Here is a 13,123-nt window from a genome sequence, read left to right on the forward strand (position 1 = left end):
CGAGTCCAGACTATGGTCTGGAGACGACCCGTAGTTCAGCATTAAAGACTTGGAGCCTGAAGTGGCAGCCAGGCAAACACATCCAGAGGGTGGTAAGAAGCCGAGGCTTAAGATTCAGCTGGAAAACAGACTTAACCATTCCAGGTTGGAAGAATCCACACAGCTCAGCAATTGTTTGAAGTTTTTAAATTAATTAATTAATTCAGAAAGTGAAGTCTTTTCAAAAGCTCATTTGAGAACTTATACTCTCTTGATACAGATGAATTCTCAATTGGTCTTTTGTTTTTACTGCAAAACAGTTCAACTTGGATGAGAAAGAACGTGGGGAGGACAGTGGGAGGGTTTTCTCACTCTTCCAGGTGTAGGAATTGTGGGTGTTGGGCCTCCTGTGCATATTATCCTTCTCCTCAATGGCAGTAATTCATATTTTATACATCCTTCTATCAACTGCAGCACCTAGCACAGTCAGGGTTTTGCACGTTGTAAATACTCGGTGTTGGCTCATTTGTATTTTCATCGTAGTTTTTCAAAGATAAAAGAGTGGACATAAGAAAAGCTAATGAGCTTACAGCCGATTTTGTAATGACAGACTCTACATAAACAAGTGCAAATCGGATGTCAAATTTGAATTGCAAAAATATTGTGAGCGAGGTCCGAGAAGTAATAATAGTAGAGTGATAAAATTCATTAACAGTCCCACAGGGGCACCTGGCTTGCTCCCCTCAGTGGAGCATGAGACGCTTGATCTCAGGGTCGTGAGTTTGAGCCTCACATTAGGTTTAGAGATTACTTTAAAAAAACAAAGAACAATCCCACTTCCCTTAGAATCTCAGAGACATTCAAAAGTCACAGAAATTTGAAAAGTAGAGTCAGCCGCTAAAATTAATAGAGTGAAGAGCCGCCTGTGTCAGCCCCAGGTTCAGGCCTGGTAAGGCAGACCTGTGTTCTTTGTTGTCATCTGAGATAGGAGCTAGCAAGAACCTCAGTTATTTGGAGGTGGGGGTGGGATGTAGGATGGGAAGACCGAGACCTGTCCGGAATAAACCTAACCAACTCTAACAAAGGAAGGGAGGACTATACATAGATAAGAGTCATCATTCCTCCTCAATTGACCATTAGAGAAGTAAGAAAAAGGAGCATCAGTGCAGTTGACTTGATCATAAAGGAGAAATAACATGCCTCTTTTCCCCCCTTCCAAACTACTTAAGAAATACACCCTTCATTTGATCTCGTTCATCCTCTGGTCTTTCAGCTGCTCGACTGATCCAGAACATGGATGCCACTGCTGAGCCTTGTACAGACTTTTTTAAATATGCCTGTGGAGGCTGGTTGAAACGCAACGTCATTCCTGAGACCAGCTCCCGTTACAGTAACTTTGACATTTTAAGAGATGAACTAGAAGTCGTTTTGAAAGGTTAGTGGAGTTTGTGTCTATGCATCAAAGATTTCTCTCTTAATATATCCATTTTTTAAAGATACAACTCTTAGCCATTACAGAGAATGTCACAGAAGATTAAAGCCGATAATCCCTCCAAGTTTTGTGGCTCACCACCAAGTCTCTCTGAGGGTGGTAACGCTGAAATGGATATGTTGGCATCTCAGCATTCCTGCTTTCATTTGTGGGTACACATACAACAAAATCTGTCCTCTCTACAGGGTGGCATCTTATGCCATTTCACACAATAAGAAATTAATTGGGGTGCCTGGGTGGCTCAGTTAGTTAAGCTTCCGACTTTAGTTCAGGTCATGATCTCATGGTCCAAGAGTTCAAGCCCCTCATCGGCTCACGGCTGTCAGCACAGATCCGCTTGGGATCCTCTGTCCCCCTGGCTCTGCCTCTCTGTCTCTCTCTCTCAAAAATAAACATTAAAAAAAATTTTAAATGAGTTAATTGATTGCCACCAAACACCACCTCCATTATATTTTCCCACCCTGGCCCTGGGTTGATGTCGATATTGAGCCATTACTGTGTTGAAGATGTTACTGACGTTTATATCCCTGGGTGGGTATTTATTCTAACCCAGCTAAGATACTCTCCCTGGGAAGTTGAGGAAGTCTTGTCTAGTCTTCTGCTATCCTCCGTCTTCTGTTCCCCACTTCTAGAAGTTACTTTGTAGAAAAACAATTTTTGCTATTTTAGAACATCCAAACAAGTAGAATAATTCATTCAATTCATCTGGAGCATGAACAGTACAATCACACAAAGATAATTATTTCCAGCTATCGAGAAGACTATCATATTAAATTCCATATTCCTCTGCATTATTATTTCTTTTTCATCTTAATTTAAAAAAAAAACAGGAACTTATGTATGGCAGAGCAGTACACGTCGTTGTTCACAAAAAAAGAGAATCTAGTCAAAAAGACTTTCATCTAACTTGGCTAATGAAATCAACTCCCAGTTCTGCACTAGGAATAATGATCTGGTAGGGGGTTTAGTTTTTCCTGGAGGGTTTTAGCATGGGGAGGGAGTGAACATACATACACAAAAGCAAGCTTTTTTTCTGAACCTGCACTGCAAATGTTAATTACAGCTGCAAATGAGCAATTGTATTGATGGGTTGTACTCAATGCTCTATTTCAGATGTTCTTCAGGAACCCAAAACTGAAGATATAATAGCAGTGCAGAAAGCAAAAACACTGTACAGATCTTGTATAAATGAATGTAAGTGCTCTTCCTTGTATTTCATTAAGAGAGTGCCAAAATATGCAAAGACTTCATAAGGAATTTATTTTCATTGTTTCCAAAAGCCGCTATTGATAGCAGAGGCGGAAAACCTCTACTCAGTCTACTACCAGATATATATGATTGGCCCGTAGCAACAGAAAACTGGGAGCAGACCTATGGTAAGGTGATTTTCATTCTTTTTTAAAAATATAATTTCCATATAGAATCTATGTTATTATAGTATCACATTAATGCACTGAAACTTCTAAAAGTATTCTTCACCTTTCTTTGCTTTAGGTCCTTCTTGGACAGCTGAGAAATCTATTGCACAGCTGAATTCTAAATTTGGGAAAAAAGTCATTCTTAATTTTTTTGTTGGCACTGATGATAAGAACTCTGTGAACCATATAATTCATGTAAGTTTGTGGGCTGACAGCCAAGTTAGCTTTAAATTGTTAATAAAATTTCTGCATACATTGTTGTTGTTGGTATTTAGAAATAATGCATATTCTCATTTGAATTGCATGAGCAAGATAGTAATAAATTTGTGCTCTGTCCCTGAAACCTGGATTCCCAATTTTGAAAGTATTCTCTTAATGCTGTGGTCGTGTCTCCCTTCTGCTACCTTAGGTTTGATACTGCTTTCTTCATAAAATAAAGAAATGAAAGGGCCCCCTAATTTGAAACAGCACCTGATTTCTCCATATGTTCATGAAAGGAGCATAGTTTGGTTTACATTAGTAATGCAAATCTGGAAACCAGAAATTTCCAATTGCTTCCCAAAAGGACACAGAAAAGGGATTTGGGGGATTTGGGGGTGGGGGAGTGGGTTTTTTTTGGTTTTTTGTTTGTTTTTTGAGAAAAGGATTTTGAATATAGTTTTGGCTGTTACTAAAGAATATCTGAACTTTTTTCTCAGTGAAGGTAAATAAAATACTGTTCTTTTAAAATCAGTGTTTTAGATTTTTTCCCCCTCATGTAAGCCATTCATTTAGGTTTACTTAAGGTGTCACCTAAGATGAAATTAATACTTAATGAGTATGTTTGGAATGGACTAAAATATTTACAGAGCTTTATTTTTGGTCTCCTGTGAAAGAAAGTACCCCAAAAGTTGCAAGACACAGATTCATATTTATGTCACTGTTGTATAAATCTTCATGGCCATTTTTATTAAAATCATGAAAGGAATTGAACCCAGCTGTCTTCTACGGTGGGCCCCCTTCTCCCTTCTGGAATTCACTCCTTTGGCTCTTCAGTACCAGCATCCTGCATGATCACCATGAAGAGATTTCCTAGGGAGAGTGGGGAGGTTGGAAAGGGGGCAGAGCCCTATCTGTGGTGACACCTTCTGGCTCTTTCCATGCTAATCCTCTGGGTTCTGTTTCTTTTGTATTGTCCTGGGCTCTTTACAGCTGCTGGGTTTCTCATTTTAACCCATACATGCCCTAGTTTGCCCTGTACCCATCAAACCATGCCGTGCATAGGAAGCAATCTCGCAAAGCTGCCCATGTGTCCAGGTGGCTCTCCAGGTGGTCCAGTGGACCAGACACACTCGAGCAGAGACTGGTTTCCTCTTTCACACACTCTGCTGTCAGCTGGGTCTGCTCAAGTGTTGAGCAGAGCAGGAGAGAACCCAGGAGGAGTCTCCCCTACCCCCCACCCCCAGGGTAGGGAATCTCAAAAAAAATCTCTGGCAAGATTTCCACTAGAGAAACAGTTGTAGAGTTACCACAGAGGTTTCCACTTTTTTGGTTTTTTCTCATCCCCATTAAGGGTGGGAGAAGAGAATGTCTTCCAGGAGAGCATATTAGAATCTCAGCAAGCCAAATGTCCTGTAAATGTGTAATTTAGAAACTTCCAAGTCCTAGATTCTAACATGTTTTTGTCCACCTGCACCTTTGGTTTTGCATTAAAAAATTCTTCCTGGTGTATTTCATTCAAGTTTCTTTGGTTTTCCTCAAATACCTGCAGCATACTCTTCCAGATTACCTAACTACCCATCACTGTAAAACTGCCAAGTAGTATGGAAACCAGTGCCTAATTTGTATTCACTCATTGTCTGACTGTTGTTACCCTTATAAACAGCAAGAACACTAGGCTCTTGCTCATACAGAGATAGACATGCTTGTATTTTGTCCAACTGTCCCACATCAACTGAATGGTTTATTTTCTTCTTGGTATATTTTTTACAGATTGATCAGCCTCGACTTGGCCTCCCTTCCAGAGACTACTATGAATGCACTGGAATATACGAAGAGGTAAACAAACAAACAACAACAGAAAGCTACAGAAACAATTGGTGTAAACTTATAAATACCGAAAAAGATTAAGGCCAAATTTAAACTTAATATACATACTAGTGAGCTTCCTTGGACTGAGTGCATACTCTCAGCAGAATGAATCAAAGTCCTTTTTTTTTATTTTTTAATTTTTTTTAATTAAAAAAAAAATTTTTTTTTTGACATTTATTTATCTTTGAGAGAGAGACAGACAGACAGAGACAGAGACAGAGCATGAGAGGGGTAGGGGCAGAGAGAGAGGGAGACACAGAATCTGAAGCAGGCTTCAGGCTCCGAGCTGTCAGCACAGAGCCCGACGTGGGCTTGAACCCACAAGCCGTGAGATCATGACCTGAGCTGAAAGTGGGACGCTCAACCCACTGAGCCACCCAGGCTCCCAAAAGTCCTTTTTTTTTTTTAAATGTTTATTTATTTTTGAGAGAGAGACAAGAATGTGAGTGGGGGAGGGGCAGAGAGAGAGGAAGACACAGAATCCAAAGCAGGCTCCAGGCTCCAAGGTGTCAGCACAGAGCCCGACGCTGGGCTTGTACTCACAAACCGCGAGATCATGCCCTGAGCCGAAGCTGGACGCTTAACTGACTGATCCACCCAGACGCTCCATGAAAGTCTTTTAAGGAATAAGGAAACTTGAAATTCCTTATTTGTGTCTTGATTCTTACTATTTAAGTCATATGACCCATTTTGAAAGGTGAATTATAAATGTTTCATTTCCTCTATAAATTGAGTCATTTAAAAAGTAAATGGAACTGCCCAGGTGGCTCAGTTGGTTAAGCACCCAACTCTTGATCTCAGCTCAGGTCTTGATCTCAGTTCAGGGTGGTGATTTCAAGTCCCATCCTGGGCTACACGCCCAGCATGGAGCCTACTTAAACAAACAAACAAACAAACAAACAAACAAACAAAAACAGATAATCATGGTCTAGGGCAGTGCCATTGAGGTTCAGGGAATGGTCCAGTATGAGAATGAGACACATCATACTCTATAGTGCCCTTTCAGAACCAGTCACCGGATGTGACTTTCAGAGGACTACCTAGGAAGGAGCATCGGGTTCAGACAAAGTTTTGCAGCCACTTTCTGACTCTAACATTGGTCAGGGAGCCAGGGAGCATCATACGCCACAGAACTGGGGGGTATTCTAGAATGCTTTGTATTATGTCACAGCCTTACTGCCCTCACACTGATGTTTGTGTGCCTATGCTTATTGATGTAAAACACAACACAAGACAAACCCAGCAATGGGACGTATAATTAGATATTTGGGGAAGATGTTATAAATGTTTTCCTCATAATTGTTTGGTAACTCAGAAATAAGTTTACGTTTGATGATCCTGATGGGTTACAAGGTAGTGATATGGCTGAAATGAGTTCATAGTGAAAATTATTAGCTAAATGTGTTTGTGCCAAGCATTTATTTTGCCTAATTATTAAGTTCAGATAACGTGGAATCAATCCACTGTAAAGTGCCTTTTTGAGCGGCTACACAACATTGAAATGAAGAAAAAGATATGTTATAAAAGGCCACTACTAGTAGCACAGACAGTCAAATGGAGGTGGGATATTTGAGTTCGTTTTCATCTAGTAACTGTGTGGGCTGTAGCTATTACAGGCTTTATGAGCTACTTCCTGCTGCAGAGTTGAGGGTGATTGAGGAATTTTGGCTCATTATGTTACACTGTCATCATCATGAACTGGAATGTTTCTCATATTCAGGATTGTGTCCTAAAAAACATTAATTTTTCCAATCCTAAAAATATGTCAGGTTTTTTTTGACCTCTAATGTCTCTGATATCAGGAACTACCTGGCAGTCAGTGTATTTGGGGGGAAATTTATTCCCCCCCCCGCTAAAAAAAGCAGTTCTTAGGATGATGGGGTATTTGTGTGTTTTTGATTCAATGCTGTCTTGTAATCTAGAACAGGTCACACACTGGCCATCATAGACTTGAGTCCGACACAGAGGCATTTTTGTTTAACCTGCAGTTTTGTTTTGTTTTTTAAGTTTGGATTAGTTGCCAATATTGTTAACAATATTGTAAGATAACGATAGTGTAAGATCTGCGAATCTAGATTTCTTGATAAATTAGTAGGGTTGGAAGCCCTAGGCCTGCGTTCCCAGGTGGCAGCTTTTGAGCAGAGCCGTGGTGGCTGCTGCTTTCCATAGTGCACTTGTTCTTCAGCCTTGAGCAGTCATTTAGATGATTACTGGGTTATATGGACTTCCTGGTCGCTGTGTGCCCTTGAGTTTGTAAATTAGTTGGGTTCTGGCTAAGCTACGGTAACAGAGACCTAAAAATACTGAAGCTCCAACCAGAGAGAGGCTTATTTCTATCTCCTGTTGTAATACAGAAGGAGGCGGGCAGTCAGGGGAGGAAGGAAACACTGCTCCATGGGAGTGGCTGAGACCACAGCTTCTTTGACCACCTTATTGCTCTAACATTAAGTCTTCTCATGTTTTATATTAGTCTGTTTGGTCAGAGTTGGTTCGCCAATGCTCTGTTCACATTTCCTGCCACGAGGAAAGAAAAAAAAAATTCTTTTTACGTAAGTGATGCAGAAGTTGCATACATTCCATTGGTTAGAACATTGCCATGTGGCCACAGCTAAATTCTAAGTATTCTGGGAAATGTAGTCTTAAGCTGGGTGGCCATGTGTGTGCCTTTAACATGTGGTTGACAGGGAGGAAAGCTCTATTACTAAACAGAAGAAGGGAATTTTGGATGCCAAAGACATAAGAGTAGGACTTTATACTAGGAAGGTTCTTTAAATGAGCAAATGATAGGGAAAATCCAGCAGCATTGGCATTTACAGCCAGGAAGTTACCAGTTCAAATTAGGTGCCCCTCAGTGATCTGGATTAGACAAGGAAACACACAGCGTGCTTGCTGCCTTGCCCTGCTTCCATAAATAGGGCTATTGGTAATTGTACCCTTTCCTGCTAACATCAGGTCCCAGAATACTTCTCAACTCGGTGCTCCAGCTCCAAGCAACCAGTCGAAGGGGGGGTTGGCATATGGGATAAAATCTAATTTTCATCCTGGAAATGGATAATTACTAGAATATTTGTGGACCCGCCCCCTCTTTTCAAATCCATTAACTGCATGGGGCGGGGGGATGTCGGGGAGAACAAAGAATATGTGTGGCCACAGAAGAAATTCCATATTTTTCCTTATTGCCCTCATGATATATGCTACTCTCTCCCAGCCACACCTACCTGTAATCCCTCACTTAGTTTCTATTCTGTATCCCTAGCCAGCTCTCAAGTAAAAGTTAATTCTAGTTTTCCCACTACCTTGCTAGCTCTGAAAAAAGTTAACCTCTGTGAATACTTTTTCCTTAGTGTTGTATTGCTTCATGAAAAAAAAAATGATGAAAAGGATAGAGTAATGAAATAACATCTAGTGGAAAAGTTATAAAACTAGAAGAAATCTTAATATCATTGTATCAGTGTAACACTGGTCTTCATTGATTTTCTCACTTATAGGCTTTTATATATCTGTTCCCTTGCCTGGAGTACTGCTCGCATACCTGCCACCTGCCCAGCCCTCTCTCTTCCTTTTCTCCTCACCCTGTCAATCTAAGTTTAAATTTTATTTCCTCATGAAGGCCTTCCCTGGAACTTGTAACTAGACGAAAATACCTTTATGTTCCCATAGCGCATGGATTTCTGGATACTTTTTTATTTAATGTCACTTTCCCCCCCTAGGAAAGTGTAAAATTAGTGGCAACAGTGGCATGTCTCACTTATTCTTTGCTTCATTTCTAGTGTCCAGCTTGGTTCCTGACCCTTATTAGTTATCAAATGAATACTAAGTGAATCAGGGGATGAATGGAATCAGTAGATGAACAGTTGAGGGGGAAGATGGCAGGGAAGAGAGGAAAGAAAAGGAAGGTAGAAACACCCAATCTCTTAGAGCTCCGTCCTAGTTCCTCACCTTGATTTTGGGGCAAGTGTGAACTCTAGAATATCAGTGGCTAATGGACTATATTTCCTAAGTATCTTCTTACAAACATCCTATAAATGATGTATCCCTCTTCCTCTTTTTAATGTCTAATTCTTTCTCTGCTACACTTTCAGTTTGTCTGAGATATATTCACATAGTCAGTGGGCCCCATACTTTTGCATTCCACATTATTTTATTGGAAATAACCAAGAGAAACTTTGAGGATTGGCATGAGGTCACCAAATTTTACCAGGAAAGGGGCTCCATCTTTGATTAGAGAAGCCTGGCTTCCTTGCCAGTCACTCTAACCAATGATTTTCAAACTATAGTGTGGAGTCTGATTCTGCAGTTACGCCTCAGGGGCAGGGTAATGAGGGAGGGTCACATCCCCTCTTTGATCATAAGGACCCTAAACATAAATCTTGATCAGATCATTACCTAAGCCCATTTCCCCAGATCCTTCTTGGCTCCTCTTTGAGGATATCCAGCTCATTCCAGAAGTCTTCCTCATAATCCTAAACTAAACTTATCATGAACAATGGAAACAGCACCTACTATGAAAGCGCATTCTGCTTCATAGAAATATGTTTGTGGTGTGTGTGTGTGTATGTGTGTTTGCTTTTGATACCCTCCAAATGGAATTTTTGTGTTGTGATAATTGTTTGGCATTCAAAACAGTAAGATGCTTTGTGTCATTACACTACTAAGTAATGAAAATAGATGATGCATTTTTTTTTCCCCAGGAACTATCTCTCACCTCCTTCCTCAAAGACAAAACCTATTTTTCTCTTGTTAAAAGGCCTTCTTGCTTTTCAGACTTATTATGTGCTTTTATTCTGGCAGTTTTAAATGTTATATTTTGAGAAATGCATATGATATTCGTCTGGTTATCTTTCTGAACTTAAATACCTCTGTTCCTTTTCATTTTCTGTACTTTCTGTCTCACTTAAAGAAGAGAACATGCCCTATGATAATAGAAACCAAAGATATATATTCTAATATTTCGTACATGACACATTCATATGTTTTCTTAACAATTAAGGTTACTCATGCACAGACTTTAAGAACTAAATGGGACATTAGAGGATTTAGTCCAAACTCTTCTCTTACAAATGAGGAAACAGAGACCCAAAGAAGTAAAATGACTTGCTTAAACTCACAGATTAAAAGATCCATGTGTCAGTTAAGAACATTAATTGTAGGGGCGTCTGGGTGGCTCAGTCGGTTGAGCGTCCGACTTCGGCTCAGGTCATGATCTCACAGTTTGTGGCTTCAAGCCCTGCGTCGGACTCTGTGCGGACAGCTCGGAGCCTGGAGCCTGCTTTGGATTCTGTGTCTCCCTCTCTCTCTGCCCCTCCCCTGCTCACGCTCTGTCGCTCTCTGTCTCTCAAAAATAAATAAATGTAAAATAAATAAATAAATAAATAAATAAATAAGAACATTAATTGTAAGTAATAAAACCTACTCTGATTAATTTGAATGACACACTACTACCTCACAGGACAGAAGTTGAGATTTGAAATAATTCTGTACATTCTAAGGGTATAGTTTCTATGCAAAGAAAACAATAGGAAAGATACACATTACCCATAAAAGATAATCATCCTATCCATAATTTTTCATTGGAACCAGCCTTATGTGAGAAAGTTCTTGTATATTGATTGAGTCACTGAAAGGAATGATGGCGTGAATTTTCTTAAGAAGCTACTCACCTTCATGGGGCGCCTGGGTGGCGCAGTCGGTTAAGCGTCCGACTTCAGCCAGGTCACGATCTCGCGGTCCGTGAGTTCGAGCCCCGCGTCGGGCTCTGGGCTCATGGCTCAGAGCCTGGAGCCTGTTTCCGATTCTGTGTCTCCCTCTCTCTCTGCCCCTCCCCCGTTCATGCTCTGTCTCTCTCTGTCCCAAAAATAAATAAACGTAAAAAAAAAAAAAAAAAAAAAAAAGAAGCTACTCACCTTCAGAAGAGTCTCCCAACTCTGTATTTGAGGATAAATTGGAACAGTTTTCAAAGCTTCCCTTTAATTACCTCTAGATTACCAAGGCTAATTGTTACCTTGTCCTGTTTTGTAAAGAAATCTGTAGGTTAGCCACCCCAAATATTTGAACATAATTGGGTTATAGATATGTTTATTTATGCTCCGTGTTTGTCTGAGAAAGTAGAATAAGCCACAGTAGCAGTTTCCAAACCTAAGACCTCTTTGTGTGTGTCAATAGCAGGGCTCTGTGTAGCCACACCTTCTTGCCTACATGCTTCAAGACAATCCATCATGATTTATTTTACTTGCTTACACATCAACAAAATATTTATTTGAACAGAGCATTTCAGGGCTAAAAGAAAAGTGAGCAAACCATTGGTCTAGCAGATGAGAACCAGAGGAGGTGGGGCAGAAATTGGAAATTAGAAGCCACGGGATATAGTGCTATAGGGGCATAGGAGGGAAGAAGGAGTCCAGAATCATGAACAAATTCAATCCTCTTAGAAAAACTGAGGGCTCATGAAAATGGAGATGTTTGAGGGATGAGGATAGAGGACTTGGAACATGGCCAGGATGGTTGGAAGCCAAAAAGAGATGACCCAGGGTCTGTGTGTCTGAATAAGAGAAAATGCAGACCGGGAAAGAAGGAAGGAACAAAAGCTGAGGTTTGCAATCCTTTCAATGAGCAGGCGCAAGCTGGAATTGAGTTAAACCTACAGAGGATTTTGTTTGCTCACTTACCCAAAATACAAGCAGAGAGAAACTGTTCCAGACTTGGGCTGAGAATGGAAGTCTGATGACATAAGAAGTGAGGGAAACTTACTTAATATACTTAAAATTTAGCTTCATTTTTTAATTTATTTTTTAATTTTTTAAGTTTATCTATTTTGAGAGAGCGAGAGAGAGAGAGTGCACACGAGCAGGGGAAGGGCAGAGAGAGAGGGAGAAAGAAAGAATCCCAAGCAAGCTCCACACCATCAGCGCAGAGCCTGATGTGGGGCTCAAACCCATGAACTGTGAGATCATGACCTGAGTGGATCATGATGCTTAAGTGACTGAGCCACCAGGCGCCCCAAAATTCATTTTTTAAAATCAGTAGATATTTATTGAGCTTCTACTATGTGACGGATATTTTTCTAGGTGGCAGATATACCAAGGAAACAAGGCAGAAAAGTTCCTGTTCACCTAGAACTCATGTTCTAATGTCAAGAGATAGAAAGCAAAGAAACAAGTAAATAATATAAGGAAATAAGATAAATGCAGACAGTAGTGTTATAAAGGAAACAAAACAAGGTGATACAAGGTGAGTGACTGGGGATAGGGGTCGGTGGAAAATTTAGATGTAATTTGGTTTGGTTTTTAAAAAGATCACACTGGCCGCTGCTTGGCTGACTTGATAAAACAGATTCTGCAAGGGAAACTGCTGACCTCATTTTGTCCTTTCTGGGCACCAGGTGACTAACAGTCAGGAGATTGTACCCAGTCCAGGCATCTGTATTTAACAAAATGTAAAGGAGCTTTTAAACTTGAGACTTAGTGAATATGACAAGAATATGTGAATATGACAAGACTTGTCTTGGCATGTGTGGCACTGACAAGAGAATTTTTTGAGATGGATTGAACATGGTTTATAAAAGGAACTACATACAGCTTCTCAAACATCTGCAATAAACCTTAGAAGTTACACAATAAGTGCTCACATCAGTCTCTAGGTTCTCCTCATTCATAATCTGATGAAAGCCCCCAAAGAGTCTCCATGCTGGTCTACAGTGGATCCTCTCGAGTCTGGTGTTTCTCCTGCTCAGATTGGGTGCTCTTTCTCAATTCTGTCTGCAGTCCCTGCAGGGGAGCAGGTCTCTAGTGCGACAGGTGCGTGCTCCCTGACAATGATGTTTAAGCGGTCAAAAAAATAACAAGCCTTTTTGATGGGAAACCTGTCTTTCCCACTTGGTGTCCCCTGTGTGTTCCTTCAGGAAACTTTCTGTGGAGCATTATTAAAAATCTCTGGGCGCCTGGGTGGCTCAGTCAGTTGAGCGTCCAACTTCGGCTCAGGTCACGATCTCACGGTTCGTGAGTTCGAGCCCCGCGTCAGGCTCTGGGCTGATGGCTCGGAGCCTGGAGCCTGCTTCTGATTCTGTGTCTCCCTCTCTCTCTGCCCCTCCCCCATTCATGCTCTGTCTCTCTCTGTCTCAAAAATAAATAAACATTAAAAAAAATTAAAAAAAAAAATCTCTGGGCAT

General features: G+C 40.6%; 1 protein-coding gene across 3 annotated transcripts in view; it reads left to right on the top strand.

Annotated features, from left to right (window-relative positions):
• Window positions 1–13,123, top strand: part of MME (membrane metalloendopeptidase) — a 103,336-nt gene that overhangs the window by 34,843 nt on the left and 55,370 nt on the right. For all 3 annotated transcript variants that reach the window (XM_030330301.2, XM_030330302.1, XM_030330304.1), the window contains exons 4-8: window positions 1,253–1,414; window positions 2,585–2,665; window positions 2,752–2,847; window positions 2,966–3,084; window positions 4,861–4,926. In XM_030330301.2, the coding sequence (XP_030186161.1) occupies window positions 1,253–1,414; window positions 2,585–2,665; window positions 2,752–2,847; window positions 2,966–3,084; window positions 4,861–4,926 (524 nt within the window). The remainder of the gene's footprint in view (window positions 1–1,252; window positions 1,415–2,584; window positions 2,666–2,751; window positions 2,848–2,965; window positions 3,085–4,860; window positions 4,927–13,123) is intronic.

The sequence above is a fragment of the Lynx canadensis genome, chromosome C2 (genome assembly GCF_007474595.2).
Source record: "Lynx canadensis isolate LIC74 chromosome C2, mLynCan4.pri.v2, whole genome shotgun sequence".
Taxonomy (NCBI): Eukaryota; Metazoa; Chordata; class Mammalia; order Carnivora; family Felidae; genus Lynx; species Lynx canadensis.